Consider the following 19,798-nt stretch of genomic DNA (forward strand, 5'->3'; position numbering starts at 1 on the left):
ATGCGCATCCAGTGGTACATGGGGTACTATATTGGCACTCAACGGTAGCGTATCTAAATCATATTTGTTACATGGAAGATAAAGTATAGTGTTACGTGGAACTTTTGTTTAAAACCAGTATATTTCGTTTACCCTGCCAGAAATCAAACCCAAGACCTCATAAACTGTAGGCGAACCTAACTAAATTTTTTTTTCCATAATAATAATCTATGTACACGCCATGCATGTGTTTGATTATTATTTAAGAAACTACATTTGTATAAATGTATATTAGGACCTTTTATTTTATTAATCTTCACATTTGTTTAAAAAAGGCCCTACAAAGTGAAACAATAGGGAAATAAAACATACTACAAATACCAATTAAAATGGATTAAGAAAAAATAATTATAATATCGAAATCAGTGGGTATTGTGGAGAAATATTTTCATATATATCTTTTAAAATAAAATTGTGTTATCTCAACGAAAACGCAACATGTTTGACCTTGACAATTGTAACGTCTAAACGATGTTCTATTTAAATTTAAACGGTCACAAACGAAGTTCAAAATTTAATCAAATCGTGACGTATTAGAGGCGTTGTCAATGCAATAAACCGTTTCCGCGGGAATTAAAAATTATAAATTTAAAAAAAAGTTGCCTCTAATAAGTGCAGGTTTTACTCATCGACCCTTATTAATTTAAAATTGTGTTTCCTAACGGTTGAATTTTTAAAAAACTAAAACAAAATTCGTTGACTCCAATCAGTGTTTGGTTTCATTGTTAATATTATAAAAAATGCCTTAAGCTGCGGACAGTTCAACATTTTACTTTTTAGTTTACTCAAAAACTTGTTTTATTATTCGACGAGATTTTTCCAATTCAAAGCAATTTTCTGTATTTTTGTATTCAAACAAAATATACGTTTATATATAAAAACATATAAGTGTGTTCGGTATATTGCAGAAAGGTCGCCCAACAAATGCCTTTTTACATTGTTAAAATTTTGACTGGGTCTGGTATTTTAATTAAAACTTTATGCAAACAGTCCATGTAAATTTTAATGACTCGACGCTCCATAATAACTTCAACAGGGTGTAAAAACTCAATGGGAGAACCTTACCCAGCACAAAAATTATCATGACACTTTTAAATAATAATTAGAACATAATTGTTTTTGATAAATGATGGGTTATTTGTGAAGTAAAACTTTAAATTACTGTTGTTTTGTCTTATAAATGACATAATGTTATTCAATTCGCATTTTTTTGTATTCGTTGATTACTGAAAGCGTTTCTTAACTCTTTTGTGGCTGTGATGTAAGTCGATACACAATACAAGACCTCATATATTTTTCTAATTTTTTTAATGATCAAGCTTCATTTTTGTCAATCTTCAAATGTACATGTTCACACCGGATTTGGAAAGTAAAATTAGTATAACTTTGCTAAATTTTAGTACAAACAATATTTAACCTGGCTATCCAAAGAATGATGTTCGCAAATACACTGCAATACATCTGTATCAGAGAGAGCTCGAAGATATAACTCATAACAAGGAAAACAGAGACGCTGTTCCGTAGCCACCGTAGCCAGTGTTGTGTGAAACAAATTCAGTCGGTTGCTGACAGTGATGGGAGACGCACGCGTGAATTATGAGCTGCAAATTTATGATTTTTATTTTGCTTTAACAAGGCTAAATTATTTGGTTGTTTTTATAAAGACTGGAAAAAGAACTATTAAACTGTAAGTCTCTGAGTTTTTTTTTTCTAATGTCTGAGCTTTAGAATATTCCGTCTTGCTTGTGGTAACACGATGTTATATCACCGCTTGCAAAGGGATTATTTACCAAAGTGTTTTAAGAGTTGAAGGTTTTGGCTTTGGATGCTCATTGACATGCTGAGTTATTGGATCGGGAAATTCGGTGCCTATAATTAAGAAACTTAATTACTCCGACTCTCATCGAAATACATATACATAACACAATTAAAAATATACAATAAAATTTAATTATTACCATTATCTTTTTGTCAATTTTCATTTTGTTCTTCTTTTATTTGTATCTATTTCCTTGAGAAAAATTGCACAATTTTCATATCGAGCAGATGTTTTGATATCATGTTTATTTTTGTTTATTTATTTTATTTATTTAGGACATTGTCCATAAATGCAGTTCTTATGAATAAATATTACAATATAATAACAGTTAACAACATTAAAAAATAAGGAAAGAAGCATTGACAAACATAAAAGACACCAAGACAAGATCTGGATAATTTATTTAGTGCTCGTTTAAATTTTCTTAAACCAAAAAAGTCCAGAGCTGTCTTGAGTTACAATACGACAAAGACGGGGTCATTGGAGAATTAAGACCATAGTTTGTTTTATGCTGATCGATGAAAAGTACTTCATTGTTTCTTAACCAACGAGTTGGATTATGGAATTTTACCTGTCCCAGTTTATTATGTCATATTGATTATACCATTGAGTATGCTGAACATATCATATACATATATGGAGTCAATATTAGTTCTACGTTTTTGTAGACGAGAAATATTTAACTTTGACTCTATATCAGTATATGCATAGTTACCTCTCTCAAGTCCAAGCATTTACGCTACTTTTCGAAACAAGTGATGTCGGACTGATTCAATTTGATTTATACTGTTCACATAGAATGGAGACCAGGCCAAGGAGGCATATTCAGGAAGAGGGCAAAGAGTTGAGGAATAAAGAGTTTTGATAGTGCGGACATTAGTAAAATCAGACAATATTTTGATAATGAAGCCAAGTAATTTCAGTGATTTATTTACTATAATATTATCTTTATTATGCTTGCTATGTGTTAGTTTATAGTTTGACATAACTTTTTGATCTGTGATGGACTAAAGTACATCAGTTTTGGAGTTTTTTTTAAGTACTAGAATGAAATCTGTTGTTTTGTTCAATGAAATGCCATTATTTTGCATTTTTTTTATATTAAGTTCTAATCTGTTAACTTTACACCATTGGTTTAAAGATTTAATGTCTGTTTGAAGAAGAAAATAGTCTCGTAAAGTTTGGATTATTTAAAAAAAATTGATATCGTCCGCAAATAGCCAAAAGCGTGTTCACAAATTTTAAGCAATATAGTAGGTAGCAATCAAATTTGCCACGTAACCTCAAACTATGCGCTCTGTAGCTACTGGACGTGTTGGGATGTTTATTGTTAGCGCTCTTGAGGTGTTTTTTTACAAATGACGCTATGAAAATGATTCGGAATAAATAAAACCCTTGAAAATTAATGCCTCAAAAGCGGTAAACCTCGTGATTGAAAGGCGTTCCTCACTATAAGTTGGTTTTGAACTCTATCGGCGCATGCACTTATTAATAATTTAATTGCCGATAATTTGTAAATATTAGATAAAATAACTTAAGGTCGAGTGCATAATAAATAATATAAAACTGCACTTAAAAGATTCTGTATTCCTAAAGGTTATGAATATATTTTAATTTGATATTCATTGAACACTTGTTAAATTTCCGGGAAGATTATGACCCCCAAAACCCAAAGAGCGCGTCACTGATGAAGATTTCATGCGTAGCCCCTTTTAATGGATGCGTAGATATTTTCTTGTCGCAATACGTACCTTCCATATTTAATATTTTCTCTGAAATGACATATTTCTAGGACTTCAAACGCAATGTGGCAAGTAGCTATGGATACAAATCAAGTTTGAAAATTTACCAAATCAGATTACTGTTGATTATTGTCAGAAACACAGGTTTCTTGGAAAAAACAGTAATTAATATAAAATGACTTAAATTCTGTTTTCATTGAAGTTTTCGTGAGTTTTTTTTTCTGAATTATTAGAAGACTTCCAAAGCTGTAAAATTTTTTGGTGTTTTTTTTTATTTGTCTCAATTACTGTTAGTTTAAAAAATTAAAAAAGCAACTCCTATCATAACGCCCTATAAAAAATTTGAGTAAGTTGAAATCCATAACTTTTGAAAAAAAATATGTTCAGTTCTCAGGGCGCACAAAACAATTTTCTTCCTTTGCGAAATGAATCATCACAATTTTATGAGGACTTTAAATATTAAAGGTCAAGGTGTTTTTGTTAGTTTCCTGACATTTAATATTCAGATTGAAATAGTCAGTATATTAGGTTTATTAGATACTGGTCGAGTTTAAAGTTAATCATAAGTACGGAGAATTCTTCACAGTTCGCTGAAAAAATATTCTTGAGAGAGGTTCAATGATTTGAGGACCGCGTGAGTTGAAGTACTCTTTTATACTTGAGATGAGACGGTTATGAATAAATTTCGTATATTTCTCTTCATGAGCGAATTCGAATATTATCAATGGCTCAATCCCATTGAGTTTCTCCAGGATATGCTTTTTTACAACAGTTAAAGGACTAAAAAATATGTTTTTGAACATTATGTGAAGCATTAGTTTTAATAACGCCAACATTTTTACATACAAGATCAGTTGGTAGAGCTACCTCTTTTTAAAATATTGTTTATATGTATTATATTTTTCACATCTGTGAGGGAGTTTATCGATACAAGGATCTCTTTCTCTTTAAAAAGTTTAATTTGTGTACAGGTTTTTCTTAATATAGATTTATGTACATTATGTGATATTTTTATTACGTGTACCTACAAATAAAGATTTAATAGTTTATTAGGCAGGTAAATTATAAAATGCTATTTTTCAAATGAACAAAATTTAAATCATCATTATTGAGTAAAAAAACCACTTAAATTTACTTTTTTTCTACTGAAAATCCTGATAAAATATTTTTTTTTTCAAAATCAATAACATTAATTCATTATGCTACCTAAAAATACCTTTTTTTGTTAAATCAATCCAAAATAATATTAGGTAGGTATGTAAAAGCATTTTGAGAAAAAATACCGTTTTGTAAAAAATCACCGTTTCGGAAAATTCCTGTATTGCGAAAAATTAGTGTTTTGTAAAAAAAACGATTTCGTAAAAAATCACTGTTCTGTTAAAAATCACTATTTGGCAAAAATTACTGTTTTGTGAAAAATATTACGTTTTTTAAATTTAACCAGAATCCGGGATGAGTCATTTCAACTTGTAAGAAACTCTCAGATTACTATTTATTTTAAAAGACATCGAGTGAAGAAGGATATGATTCTTCATGAAGTGGTTGGCGCAATCGCCTTTCATGCTTCAAGGTCGCGAGATAGAAAACAAGGTCAACATTTAATATAGTTAACACTGCAATCTTTCACTGTTTTTGGACTGGCACCTTAATTGTAAGACTTACATCTCCACGTAACAGTTGATCGAGATTCGGAGTATCAATGCAGTTCCTTGTGAACCATTGCGAAATCAGTATTCAACCGCGCCTTTCAAAATAACGCATTCAAACTGAAACACTCTCTGCAATATGTGTTTTTGACTCATAGGGAGGTACAAGTCTTTCGTGATAAAACGTCTTGTTTGAACTTAATGCATGCCAGCGAATGGCCTGCGGGGCTGCCTTTACAGAAAGCTCCGACGAGAGCTTTTACTCTTACAAGTAGAACTTTCTTTGCCGTGTTGAAAGCTTTGGAAAGATAATACGAACTTTCTGGCTATGATTGTACGGAGAAATGGTTGAGAGATGTTGTAGAAAGTTGACAGTGTGAAATATTGCATTTTGTCTGGATTAAAATGTACAGAGTCTAGTATAAATGTTCCACAAAACTTTAGTGTGTGTAATCAAATTACGCATTTTTAAACCCTTTTTATGAGCCAGAAATGCCAGAATAAATGCGTCATATGAGTGCTAAATTTATTCATACAAAATAAAAATGAGACATTGAACCATACGTAAACTTTGTAAAAAACGACTGTTGAAACTTTCCTTGTATTTGAAACAATGAATAAAAATGTTTCTGTAGAATTTCTTTATTCAAAAATATTTCACTGTGAAGTTTCATAGTAAAAAATGACACGTGACAATGTATAATTTTAAAATATACAATTTAAATCGTCTCGTATTTTAATGATTCAGAAAATGTTTCCAACCAAAAGTTATTTTTAATAAATATATTTTTACCTTCATACTGTTTAAAAAAAACTAATGTTAGAAATTTGTTCAAATTTCCATATTTTATTATTTTGTTTTTTAAACCGTTCTATGGTTTGTAATTATTATTTGTAACTATCGGTTTCAAGTAAAATAAAACATGATCAGAATTATTCATAACCAACCGGCTAAAGCTGCCTCCGTGGTGTAATGACTAAGACGCTTGACTGACGTACGGGGATCGTCTCCTGGTGAGAACACAAAAAATAAATGTGATTTGTTTCAAGCAGAGTAGTTTTGTGCTGTAATTTGCCTTTTGTGGTGAACAAAATAACAAGGAATACACATCTAAATAAAACCTCACTTTATAAAAAAAAAGTCATTTGATCAGAAAACCAATTTGATTTAGTTCTCTACTACCGACTATATTTGTAAAAAGATTGCACTGCAAAGTTAATTTTATAAAATGACACGTGGTAGTGTATTATTACGTTATATCATTTTTGAAATATATATTTATTTGCATGAATAAATAAGCAAATAAAAAAATATATTTAAATGTGAACAACTCCCTAGAGAGGAAATCCAGCCAGTCTGCAAGCATTTGGACATACTCAAACACTGTTCAATTAACTACCTGATAAAAGAAGAAGAATAAAAAATGTAAAATTGTTTTCAGGCGTTGCCTAGTAGATGATTTGGTTCAGCCGGATAATCTCACCCACGAGATTAAGGTTTCAGTTTATTTACTTCACAAAAGTCAACAGATGGAAGATTTGAGGAAATGTGGATGTTTAAACATGGGCAGAATGGTGAATATTACACAGTGTGTAAAGTAACCACTTAAACCAGCCAATTACAGGTCATTAGCCCTGTAAATGCCAAGACTTCCATATTCCCTTCCTAAAAATGTTTTCCCTCTCTGTTAATTTTTTTTAAAAATTAAAATATATGTATAATTTCGTTTTTATAGTAGCAAAATTTTCTTTTAGTTTTTTCACGTATACATCAATTTTATTATTTTTCAATCAGAGGTCATCCAGACCCATCTGTCGTACGCAAATAATGCATAAGGTTGATTTATTTATTTATTTGAGCTTTATTAAGTTAGTTCATAACATCTCAAGTACTAATATAAACTTTTACAAACATTGAAAAAAAATGTCAAAGCTTCTCAAAAAACTATTTTTTTTAATTATTTTGAAACATTTCAATGTATTCTTTTTTGTATGACTTCTTGCAGTACCTTTAGATTTAATTTTTCTTTGATAATCCGGACTCTTGCCTTCAGAGAAGTTAAATCTACCGCACGCGGTAATCCCCCGTAAGCGTGAATTGTAAGAACGGATAGTAAAATAAACGTTCAAATCGAAAGATTGAGCCTTGAACTGACCTCTTCTTAATATATGTAGCACGAAACAGTCGGTGATAGCCAGTTTATTGTTATTTATACAACTGGTTTCGGATAGACGGTTTATCCTTCACCTGCTGCGGATTTGGATATGACTATGATGATGACTCGAAATGGGAAACAGAAGTTCTTGTGTTCAATTTAAACAATAATTCACATCCTAGTAAAGCTATGTACCATCCATATTATGTTTATTAAAAAAAAATCATACTTACAACTGATTTTCTTCGCTTCGCCTTATGTACAGGGGCACGTTATTTGACTTCAGCGCCTCACAGCACAGAGGTGGACATCCATTCAGAAAATATTTTTTTTTTATTAAAACGGTTATTATAGTTATTCCAAACATGATGATAAGTATGATGCAAGGTCTAAAATTTGTTGCACGTTTTTCAAAAAAATAACAAAATTGCAAAACTGAATACGAAGAAAGGGATTTATTTGTATTAAATGGAACAAATTATTATTATTGTTTTGGATAACTTAAATGGCCTCATTTTCGTAAGATTATGTCTCAAAAATTCTTCACGAAATTGATTTAAAATTAATTAAGACTTTTAATTAAGAATATGTTACTTCAGTTATTTTTAAATATAGTTGCGTTTTAAGGTTTTAAAAATCAAATTAATTTATTAAATTCCATGATTTTTGTAATTTTTTTTTTTCACCACAACAGGCCAGGAGGCCTAATTACAGTGGTGAATTACATCACAGAGCACCCAGGCTTGAGAAAAATCACATTTTAATTTTTGTGTTCTCACCAGGAATCGAACCCGGAACCTTCCGTGCGTGAGTCAAGCGTCTTGACCACTACACCACGGAGGCCGCCAAATTAAATCAAAGAATCCAATTCCTACACGAACTATGAAAAAAACAGATGTCGAAGAAATAGAAAAAAAAGTTGCTGAATATAAAATAAATAAATGCAACACTAACACAGCAAAAGGATGAAAGACGACATAAAAAATAATAATAACATCAAATAAAGCATTAAATAAATCACGAAATAGGGAAATGAGATATTCTTATTGGAAAAGGATATATATGATGAAGAAAACAGTAAAGCCAAAGGTATGATATAAAATGTGAAGAAAAAATAAAAGTTCGTTACAAATTTAGGAAAAAACCAGTAATGATAATAATAATAATTTGTCATTTAATCGATAAAGTACAAATTTACAGGCCAAATAAACATTTTTAAAATCGATTGATTCTGTTACTTATTATTACTAACAGTTATTTGTAATCAGCCAAAAAAGAGAAAGGAGTGTGAAAAATAAAGTAAGCATTTTGATTTTTGTACAAAATATAATTGTCATGATAAATCACCAACCTTAATCGGCGTTCACTTCAATTTACATTAATTGCACCTTAACTACAATGTGTAATTCCAATCAACAATCATTTCCTATTCTAGATCATTATAATTGTAAAATTAATGTGTGTAAGAATACCTGTCACTTCAGTTAGGTAGGTTATGTACAGTCTAAATCTATTGAATATTGTGCAAGCACTTCAAATTTGTAGTTCATTTAGATAATTGGCTTATTTATTTTATTGATTGAATTGACAAAAAACTATAAAATCAAATAATTTAAAAAGCTATTTTCAACCACATGGCATTAATTATATACTTAACTTATGATTTTATTTACAGTTTAACAGTACAAAATGAGCAGATTTTTTTTTATAAATTATTACTATTTACATCGAGTAAAATCACTTTTTTGTTGTATAGAAAGAAAGAAATATACTTGAATCAACCAAAAAATTCGGTTGACAAAATGTGTTTTGGGCTAAAAAATTATGATGTTTAAAAACACTTATTCTATTATTAAAGGGTTATAATAATACATTATATCAACAATTTTATAAACAGGCACATATTTTAAAAATAAAGTTCACATGATCGTTTCACCGTATTTATCAAATAATGTTCTGTGTTCGTTTATATTCGTAAATTTGCGGCTCAGACAAGTCTTAAAACACTTATGCACTGATGGTTGATATATATCCTTGTCAATGTAAGCTCCAGTCATATGCAGTTCCGCTACCATCTCTGTGATACTCCCGATTGAATGTGGAAGTAGAAGAACTAAGGCGACACTGTGGACCGGGCTGGAATTTAGCCTGATGTCAGTAGCTCAGCTCGCTTTCGTTACTTGATCTTTTGTGACAACACATCTTGCACAACACGATGACACAAGCAATACCTAGGATGACACCGCCGGTTGCTCCTAATGTTATACCCATCCAGTTACCAGCGGCGATGCTCTCGCTCCTGCTATTGCATATTTCTGGAGATTCGTCGCTCAGCAGCTCGAGCATTTTGCCAGTCAGTTCTCCAGTATACCCGATCTTCTTTATTTTTTCTTCGATATAAGCATGTCTCGCGTCTGTATTTACCTTAGAATAACTATTGTAACCGTTATCTTTTTGAGAAATGGATGCTGTTATATTCGGACAATTGACGACTCCGTTACAGACTAACCTCGCTGGAATGCAAAGGCCATTTTCACCGGGACACAAAAAGTCACATTCCTCTATCACTCGTTTGTCGGTTCCAAACTCTGCCTTGAATTTTTCATCAATTGAGCCTCCTTCAACTAGTTTGGAAGTTTGAAGAGTACCGTCGGAGTTTCGAGGAAGGTGGAAAAGTTCAGTCCACGCTATTTTAAAAGCAGCTCTTGTCGGCGAAGTTGCACTCATAAACTGAATTCTGATTGCTCGCGTATCTTCTTGTCCAATCATGGAAGGATCTTCTAAAGATTCCATTCCCAGTTCGCTCGCTGAAAGGATCGGAAGTTCTTTCGCTAATGAGACATTCTCTCCACAAATAGAAATGTACGGATCTATTTGTCCGGGCAAATAAATGTCCAGCTTTCCGTCTTCACAATTTTTAGATGCAAACTTTATTTTATCAAAATGAATCCATAAATCTCTATCCCTATTTATTCTTAAATCCCAGATACATCTTATGTCTTTAGGCGGATCTGTATATCCTAAAGCATCTAAGAATGGAAATAAAATTTCACCATCCGCCGTCGCTTCAATTGTCGCCGGTCCACAGAGTGGGCCGTGAATAAACTCGTAATTTGCTTCAAAGAGAGGTGCTTGATGTTTGAAGTAAGACGATGCAGCATGAGCGCTATCAACTATTAGCTGTAGATTTAATTGTTCGCTAGAGGATATGACTTGGTAAGGTTTATTGATAGATATGAGTGGAGCGTGCTTGGTGCAAAGACAGGATCCAGCCCCTTTTTGGATAGCCGTGTGTAAAGGAGTTGGGGTGTATGCGGTGTTAGTTTGATTATTAACTGTTGCTGGAATTGGCTCCCAGATAACAAGTTTATCAGCTCTATCTTCATAACAATTTTGACAGGGAATAGATGCATAAGGATGTTCCTGTTAAAAAAAATTTAAAAAAATTTAACTCCTGTAAATATATTATAAGAATGCCTAAAACAGTAAAAATAACAGCATAATAACCTACCTTAAAGTTGATGTTGACGATGTTGAGGATTACTCGTGCAAAAAGCCTTTTGTCCGTTACAAATCTGTAAAGACAGCTAACGTCTTGCCCTGGACTTTTGTAGACAAGTGTATTTGGAGGACTTCTCAAAAAACCTCTGGGAGATCGCCAAGAAGCCAAAACTTCATCACATCGCGTGCCTGTTACAGGCTCTCCATAGCGGGTATTATTAAAGAAATCATAGTGAGCCCAGTAGTATAAAGATGATCTGCAATATTTAAAAAAAAACATTTGACCAAAACTAAATAAAATATACAACTTAATAAATATGTATTATTTAAATCTTGATAAAATGTATGTTACCCGCTGTAACTTCCGGTTTTGCTCTCAAATCTGACAAATAATGAACTTCCAGTGGAAACAAAGTCATGTTTTTCCATAGCCTTGGAAAAGGTATCGCAGAATGTCTTGATGATACGAGAGTCATCGGGCCACGATGCATCATACAATGTCAAACTTTCACCGCAGTCTCCATCAAATGGCAATATAGGAGAATCAATTCTGTTGATTCGGAAACTATAAGAAAAAAATAACATAGAGTTAGTAATAAAAATTTAAAAAAACAATCTAACAGTTTTTAATGAAAAAATTATTGATCAAAATTGAGCTTAAACATGTATTAATAAAAAAAATATGGCTGCCAAATAGGAACTACTCTATAATAGGGTTTTTAGCATTCGATAAATTTAAAAAGTGCTTTTAGTTAAATTCAAGTTAAACCGTTTGATTTATAAAAACATGCTAAAGCTAGGGTTTCCTAGGACAGCGGTGCCCGTATCTTAACGGCCGTAGTGAACGGTGATGCGGTGGACAGCCGTCGTAGTGGTGACTAGAGAGTGGTTTTATTTTTTAACGGTGTTATCAACATCGTTTTCCTAGGAAACCACTCTCTAGTCACCGTTACGACGGCTGTCCACCTCATCTTCTTTCACTACGGCCGTTAAGATACGGGCGCCGCTCTCCTAGGAAACCCTAGCTTAATTGAAACACTTCAAAAAATAAAATTGGTTTTCGTTGAATTACAAAGTTATTTATTTTATTTAAGACTTACGCGACAAAAAAATATGAGTATTTTGGCGGGCTCATTGATTAAATCAGTATTTTTTTAGATACAAAACTGGTCAAAAAAAAAATTGTTTTCTTTTGTAAATATAAATACAAGAATATCAATTTTTTCAATGAAGCCGTTTTAAGAAGGCAGTAAGAAATTACACGTGTAAGCGTATCAATAAAAATATGCATGTCATACAAAGTCACACATAGGTTTTAATTTGCACATGCTATTGAATTTTTGTCATTGACAATAATAAAGATGATTTGGTTAATGATCACATTTATTATACCTTTGTATAAAAAACCTTATGTCAGCATTTTTAATTACCTTGGAAAATACAGACGAACGATTTGATTTGGCAGTCCTTGAATCAGGTAGGTGCAGGAAGTATGTGGAGGATACCAGTGGGCTACCGAGAGGAATATTCCTTCTGTATCTCCAACTTTCTGGAGTGATTGTGACGTCAGCAACCAGTCACATGTTCCATTCCTGGAACCAGCGGTCTCCACGTGTCCTGGCCAGTTTCCAACGTTAAAGTGGAAGCCGGTGTTTAAGAGAGGACCTTAAAATAGAATCATTAAGCCTTTATTACTAGTTGTTTTTAATTTAATAAGCCTAGACTTCCATATTTCCTTCTGAAAAATAATTTCCCTCTCTGTTGTAAAAAAATAATTCGTTACTAAATAATTTAAATATCATAATCTTTTTTGTTTTTAGTTTTGTCTCCAATATTTATCAAGAGATAGTTTACATTTTTGTTAACAAATAACTTTATTATAATGTTTATAAATTATCTTTATAATGTTTTTTTTTATATATAATAATTTTATAAAAGTTTTAATAATTTTATAAGAATATAATAATTATTTTTAAAATGTTTATCCCCACTTTTGATTAAAATTATTATTAAGTAATATTCAAATAGGTTCTTAAAAATTATGAATTAATTCCTTATTTTGCTTTAAAACTTCAAAAAATGCATGCTTAAAATGTATTTATAAATTTTGATTGTATTCACAGTTTTTTTTTTTTTTTTTTTTTAATATTATACATTTACAAACACTTTTAATTTTTTTATTTTTTTATATTTTTTATTATGTTTATTTTTTTCTTGTTTTCTTATTTCGAAAACGTTATCAAAAGATTTAATTATTGGTTCTTTATTTTGTAAAACGTTTCCGTTAAACGGGTCTTTTTACCAAAAGAGCTGAAATGCACCAAAGAAAGATAAATCTTTGTACTTTGAATTAATAAATCATTATGTTAATTCATTATCTTCAAGAAAATGTCCCTTAAAAATAGTTCAAAGTACTCTCTTAAAATTACAGTTGTGTAAATTATTAAAAATTGAATAAAATAGGAGTAAATATCAGTAACACGTTTTAAATCATACAACAATGAAATTTTTATCTAATTAGACATCTCAGTCTACAATGATTTTAACTTACTCATAATTTTACTTCGTTTATTTCTTTTCCACACACTTCAAAGTAATAACTGTACAGGGAGAAAATTAATCAAAAACAGAATAAAATTCATTCTCAGTATCTAAGAATACACGGACATTTATAATATAAGCAAAGGTGTGTTTATGACATTTTTCATATTAACAATTTACATTCACGTGTTTTGTGGCCCAAATTAGAATTGAACGATTACGTTCAAAGGATTTAAATAGCAAATTCTCATTTCTTAAAGCCATTTATAACTGAAAATCCGTTTTCACACCACAGCGAAAATCAACCCGGCCCGATTAAATAATATTTGGTGGATAGATTTTCGTCGTATAATAACTAATTTAAAAATATATTTTCTTTATTTATTGACAGGTAAACGCACAAACCAGTTCACTATGAAGCTGACTAATCTCCACTAGATTTTCTTAAGCAAAATGCTTACTCGCACGTAGAAACTATAGAAAAAAAAACAGAAAAAAAATAATAAGTATCCCCTCACCCTAATATTACTGGGCTACACAGATTGGCACGATACATGAAATGAGCCAAAAGCTTTCGCTATTATCTTTGTTATGCCATAAAAAATGGGTCAGAAACCTGAACGTTAAATTGACCAGACGCTGAATAATAAATTGGTGAGAAAAAATAATATAAATTGATTATAAAATTTATTAAATAAATAGGTCATCATCGTCATCATTCCCTTTCCGCACCTAATCGTGCTTAGAGCACTGCATTGGTACACTAATCGCAGCGTATCTTGATCATTTTTTTATTATATTCAGTCTTACGCTTAAGGTGCCAGTCCAGGGACTATGAAATATTCTTGTTTAAAAACACGTTTCTAAATAAATATTTCTTTTCAACTATGTCGGGAATCAAACCCGAGACCTCTTGCATGGTAGGCAAATTTCCTGACCTATACACTACGAGGCTGACAAGAAATATGCAAGAAACCAAATATACCAACTATTTTAAAATTCCGCATTACAGTTTAGAATTTTAATTATGAATACATTACAAGCTATGCATTTTTTTCACTGCAAAATTTAAAAATCATTTTGTCATTTTATCTATCAGATTAACTACGCTGCATTTAGTGTACCGATATGGCATTGCATCATTGGGTGCAAACAAAAGCATTATGGTGTCGGTAAAATGCACAATATCAATAATAATATATTTTGCTGTAGATTTTGATCTCGAGTTTATAAACTTATATTACCATTTTTCAAAAATGTTCTTTAAAAATGTCACGGCTGCCCTTTTATCATTTTTTTAGATAATATATTAACAACAATGTTTTGTGTTTGCCAAAATTTTTGTAGACAACAACTGGATTCAACCCCCTGGGGGAGCTGTTAATATTAACATACTACAACAGAGGTGAAGAACTTTGGATAAACAGCAGCAAAGCTTATTACAGGAGTAAAATCATATTCTCACATCTCACAACATCTTCGAGGTTTGCACTGGTAAAAAGCCCATAGAAAATCAAATACAAGCTTTTCTGGACATTATTCAAATTTTTTTATAAAATGGCTCCAAGGTATTTATTGGCCCTTTGCATTAGTGAAAATAAATGTCAAAGAAAATATACTCTTAGATCAGCATTAGATTCAGGCAGAGGAAAACTTGTCGAAATCCGGCGCTCTCCAAACACTAGATTCGGAAATCGTGCTTTTGCCGTTTCCGGACCCTCTGCCTGGAACCAATTGCCTTTTAACTTACAAATCATCGACAGTCCCAGTCAGTTCAGATTCCAACTAAAATCTCACTTATTAAGTTTATTCTACCCTCAATCTTTATTAAGGAAACATAATATGTCACTTTAGCTTGGTTAGAATATAAGTTTAACTATACAATTGTAAAGCGCCCTTGAGGTGATTATTACTAGTCATTTTCCAGAAAAATGCAAAAGACTATCAGATTACAGAGTACTCTTTCGGGCAATTTTTCTCGTTTGGCAATGAGCAATTTTTCGTTGTATGTGGGCACCACCAATGAGACATAAGTCCTCAAATGCAATTTGCGGTATGTGGTGGGCCAGCTGTAAATTTAAGGGTAAAATTCCTATTTTTTCCGGTTTTTTAATGCATGTAACAAGGGTTTAACTTTATCCGTTCAAATCACGTCATATTTAAGCAGCGTTTACACTTAAGCAATTCGAAAACTCGGTGTACACGCACGCGCCTTATAAATTGAATCACATATTGACACATTCAACTCTAAGCCCCATAAATCCACAAGTGAAACACTCCGTTCTGAAGTTATTAATGTGTAACTTTGATTTGAGTCTTCGATGGAATAGCGCTTTGCGGGAGAGAATTCCATATTATAAAGTTTCATTGAAGCGATCGTCAATCTTTTACAAGAATTTTTTTGAGCCAGTTACACCGAAAACTTAACAATATGAAAAAAATATTCATTTCCTTTAAAATGGGCAAAACTGGTTGAATGAAAAAAAAATGAGAACAGTTACACCACAAAAAGGTAAGATAAATAACTTATTTGAAACAATTTAAAAACCTTTAAACTTTTCTTTTTTAGAAGCAACTGATCCTTAATCAGTCTATAATGCTTTTTATCAAAATTATTTAACTTTGATTTAATAAATATATTGTATGATTAATATTTAAAGCATTAAATTTGTGGTCAAACATTTTACTAAATGTTATTAAATATCTGTATATAACCACTTACTGACTTTTCTATGCCTACCAGTTTCGAGACATACCCGTCTCTTTGTCAGGACTCCAATAAAACCAACGTGCAAAACCCACTATGAACCTTCACCGTTGTTGCAAAAAAAAAACATGCATTTTAATAAGCACATGCAATGATTAAATTATGAAAATGTTGTTTAAAAAATAGAGGAAAAAAGGTACAGGGGATGGAGGGAGGGGGTGAGCTTAATAGGTTTAATAAAGTGACCATTACAGTGGAACATCGTATAAAGGACTAAATTGAAATTTTTGTCTTTCAGTTTACGTTGGAAGAACATCAAGAAATTTGTATATTTGTGTTAAAGAACATATGAGGTGTATCCACAATAATTATTTATCTGAATTCTCAAATCACCTAATCAATTTAAATTATGACTTTAAGAAAATTGCAGGAGTTAAAATCTCACGTACAAATAATTAAGGGTTAAAAGAAAATAATATTGAAATATTTTACATTAGAAAATCTTTAAAAAATAATGTTCCTTTGATCAATAATCAAACAACCATTCAATATAGTCCTTTGTATGATGTTGCACTGTAATGGTCACCCTACTTAAACTATAAAACTCCCCATCTCCCTGCATCCCTTCTACCTTTTTTCAACCTTTTCTTAAACAACATAAAATATGTTTATAATTTAATCAGATCATGTTTGTCCTTATCAGTGCATGTGCGTATTAAAATGCATATCGTGTTGGTTTTATATTTTTATGCAACAACTATGGTGAAGGTATAGTAGGTTTTGCATGTTGGTTTGCATGTTGGTTTGCATGTTGGTTTAATTGGCATCCTGACGAAGAGACGGGTACTTCTTGAAACCGGTAGTCATAGAAAAGTCGGTAAGTGGTTATTTGCCAATATTTAATAACATTTAGTAATATATATTGCACCTGAGCGATAATAATGGCACAAGTCGAAAGATGTTTTTGTGTTAAGTATACAGAATTGATTTTAAGCATATTTTTGATCCGCACAATTAACGGCATGATTTGAAAAAATATTTATCTCTCAAAGCCATTATATCAAAATCGCAACGATGTTTTATTTCAAATTCAATACTTAATATAAACATGATGTTATTTAAATTTCTACATCATTGTTATTTCAGAGAACATTTAAAACTAGATAGAACAATGAGTGAACTTATGTAATGCATTTTTGCATGTAAATTGAACGTAGTTATGCAGAAAGCAGCCAGCCATAGAAAAAAATAATTAAGATAATAGCACTTTTGTGAAAAGAGTGAATAATAAATTTTTACACAACAGTTGGAATGTTTTTGACTTGAACAAATGATAAATTATAAATAGGGGAGGGTGGGGCATGATGGGGCCTTTAAGGTAATACGTCAATAAAACGCGTTTCTTTTTATAAATCTTTTAAAAAAAGTTTATTTTACAAAAACTAGGTTTACATATGTACATCACCATTATTTACATTACAAAACGCGCAATGAAAATAACAAAATCTAACATAAGCTTTACACTTGTGGAGCAGTTGATTCAATATTGGTTTGGGCGGATGAGACAATCCATTTTACTTCTACCTAGCTCCACTTTTTGTATTTTTTTTTTTATTTACTCAAAAATTAAATTTATTTTCTCACTGTTGATTTTTGAAAAAAAGCAGAGCTCAAGTATTTTTTATATGATTAAGATTGAACCGGATTTTTTCACATTTTCTTATACTAATTGTTTTATGTTAAAAAATGTGAGTCTGTCCAAAACATAGAAGACAATTTTCAATATGCCATTATTAAAATGATCCCCGCATTTGTTTAAGTTTTTATGAACCTCGATTAACTTTTAAAGGGGTTACGTATAGCAATAGTATAAAAGCATTTGTATATACTTACTCAAAATTATGTTACGTGTCTTTTGTTATGCAATGAGAGATATTTGTTTCAATCACGAATTTGTTTTCTTTTTTTTTTTCATATTTTTACATTTTTCCATTAAAATTCGGATTTGCTTTGATGTTCTAAAGAACAGAATTGTACATATGGTTTCCTTTATTTTTTTTCTCTTTTGAAATTTTCGTCAATATTTTTTGCTTGAATGGAGATTGATGAAGAAATTTTTCAATCAAAAAAGACGAATTTGAATCTAACATTCATAATATGTGGAGTGGAAATGGCTTCTTTTTGTCATTATTTTTATTTTGGTAAATTAAATCCGAATCATAAATTGCTTCTTTTCTATTAAAAAAATACGCATTTTCTCATCTAAATTCTTTACAAAAAATATTATTTTATCGGGACTAGACATTGATTCTTTTGATATTATTTATTCGTGGAAAGAGCGAAAAAATGTTGAAATGTACAAAAAGTGTGTTAAATTAAGTTGAATAAAACGTTAGCAAAATGTGATACAGAAATTAAAAAATTGAATGTATATTTTTACCGCGTAAAAGTAAAAAAAAATTAAATCCAATTTTCTGTAGCATTAAACTCATCGTTAGTAATTTGTTTGCCATAGTAATTATCAAATCCAGGAATTAAAAATTTTGCGTTTCTAACTTCTCTCGGTTTATTTTTGAACTTTAAAATCTCATCTTGCAATTGTTTTTTAAAATAAAATAAAATTATATTATTGGAAATAAAAACTTCAGTTACTGGTAAAATGCTCATTTTTTCCATCCATCAGTAAACGTAATTTCATAAATTTTATAAAATCAAAGGGTTCTTTTACCTAGTATTTTGAATGAATTGATTTAAAGTTTTCAACCCCTGTATCCGTCAGAAATATAGTTAAGCTTAGTGGCAATAGAAGGTCGCCTTGGAGGGGGTGGACTTAACAAGTTGGTTCAAGTATTAACAGGATCCACGATGAAGCGATTGAATTGTGGAATCCCCACCCTACGCCACTCCTCCCGGGTTAAGTGGGGTTGGACGCATCGTTACCTTACTTTAATAAGGTTAAAAATAAATTCTGTAAAAAGATACGTATCTTTATAATTTTTTAGGCTTTGTTATTTTAATCAAATAAATTATGAAAAAGAGATATGCTTGTGGATGCATAAAATTAGTTTGGTGCCTTATGTAAAAATATAATAAAATGATTTAACCTAAAGGAGTAAGTAAATAAAAGATTCGAAGTAACTTACAATTAAGGTTTATTGTACAGACAAAAATTCAGTGGTTTCACAAATAAAACCAAGAGTTCTATGTGGTAGATTAAAATGCTGGTGAAGGCAGAGATGGGCGAGTGACGCGTTGCACGCCCTTATATAATAATTATTAATCATCAAAATTCAAACGGAAGGTAATGAAATATATGTTGAATAACTTATAATTAAAATATATTACTAACATTATTATTAGAGCACACATAAAAATATGTATATTTGTGCCCTATTTCAAGATTCAAAATAAAACAAATAAAAAAGAAAATAAAAAAAAGTGTCATTTAGAAAATAGAAGTTTAAAAAAAACTTATTATTTATAAAGTAATACTGTTACATTTTATTATTATAACCTAGTTGAATTCTATCCACATTATTTTTATGTTTAATATTCTCAACTTTTCTTTTTTATATTTCTATTTAGAACAAAAGATTTTCTAATATGTGTTTTTTTTTTTTTTAATTATTATTTATTTTTATAACCAT

At 30.7% G+C, this 19,798-nt stretch overlaps 1 protein-coding gene across 2 annotated transcripts in view; it reads right to left on the minus strand.

Moving 5' to 3' along the window:
* Positions 1-8,708: 8,708 nt before the first annotated feature.
* The window catches only part of LOC148273609 (cubilin), an 88,206-nt gene continuing 77,116 nt past the window's right edge, over positions 8,709-19,798 (minus strand). For both annotated transcript variants that reach the window (XM_088238434.1, XM_088238433.1), the window contains exons 7-10: positions 12,334-12,568; positions 11,256-11,468; positions 10,914-11,160; positions 8,709-10,825 (exon numbers count right to left, since the gene is read on the minus strand). In XM_088238434.1, coding sequence (XP_088094560.1) covers positions 9,557-10,825; positions 10,914-11,160; positions 11,256-11,468; positions 12,334-12,568 — 1,964 coding nt within the window. In that variant the 3' untranslated portion in view covers positions 8,709-9,556. The remainder of the gene's footprint in view (positions 10,826-10,913; positions 11,161-11,255; positions 11,469-12,333; positions 12,569-19,798) is intronic.

The sequence above is a fragment of the Micrasema longulum genome, unplaced genomic scaffold (genome assembly GCF_059751315.1).
Source record: "Micrasema longulum isolate JH-2025_06_02 unplaced genomic scaffold, ASM5975131v1 h1tg001896l, whole genome shotgun sequence".
Lineage (NCBI taxonomy): Eukaryota > Metazoa > Arthropoda > Insecta > Trichoptera > Brachycentridae > Micrasema > Micrasema longulum.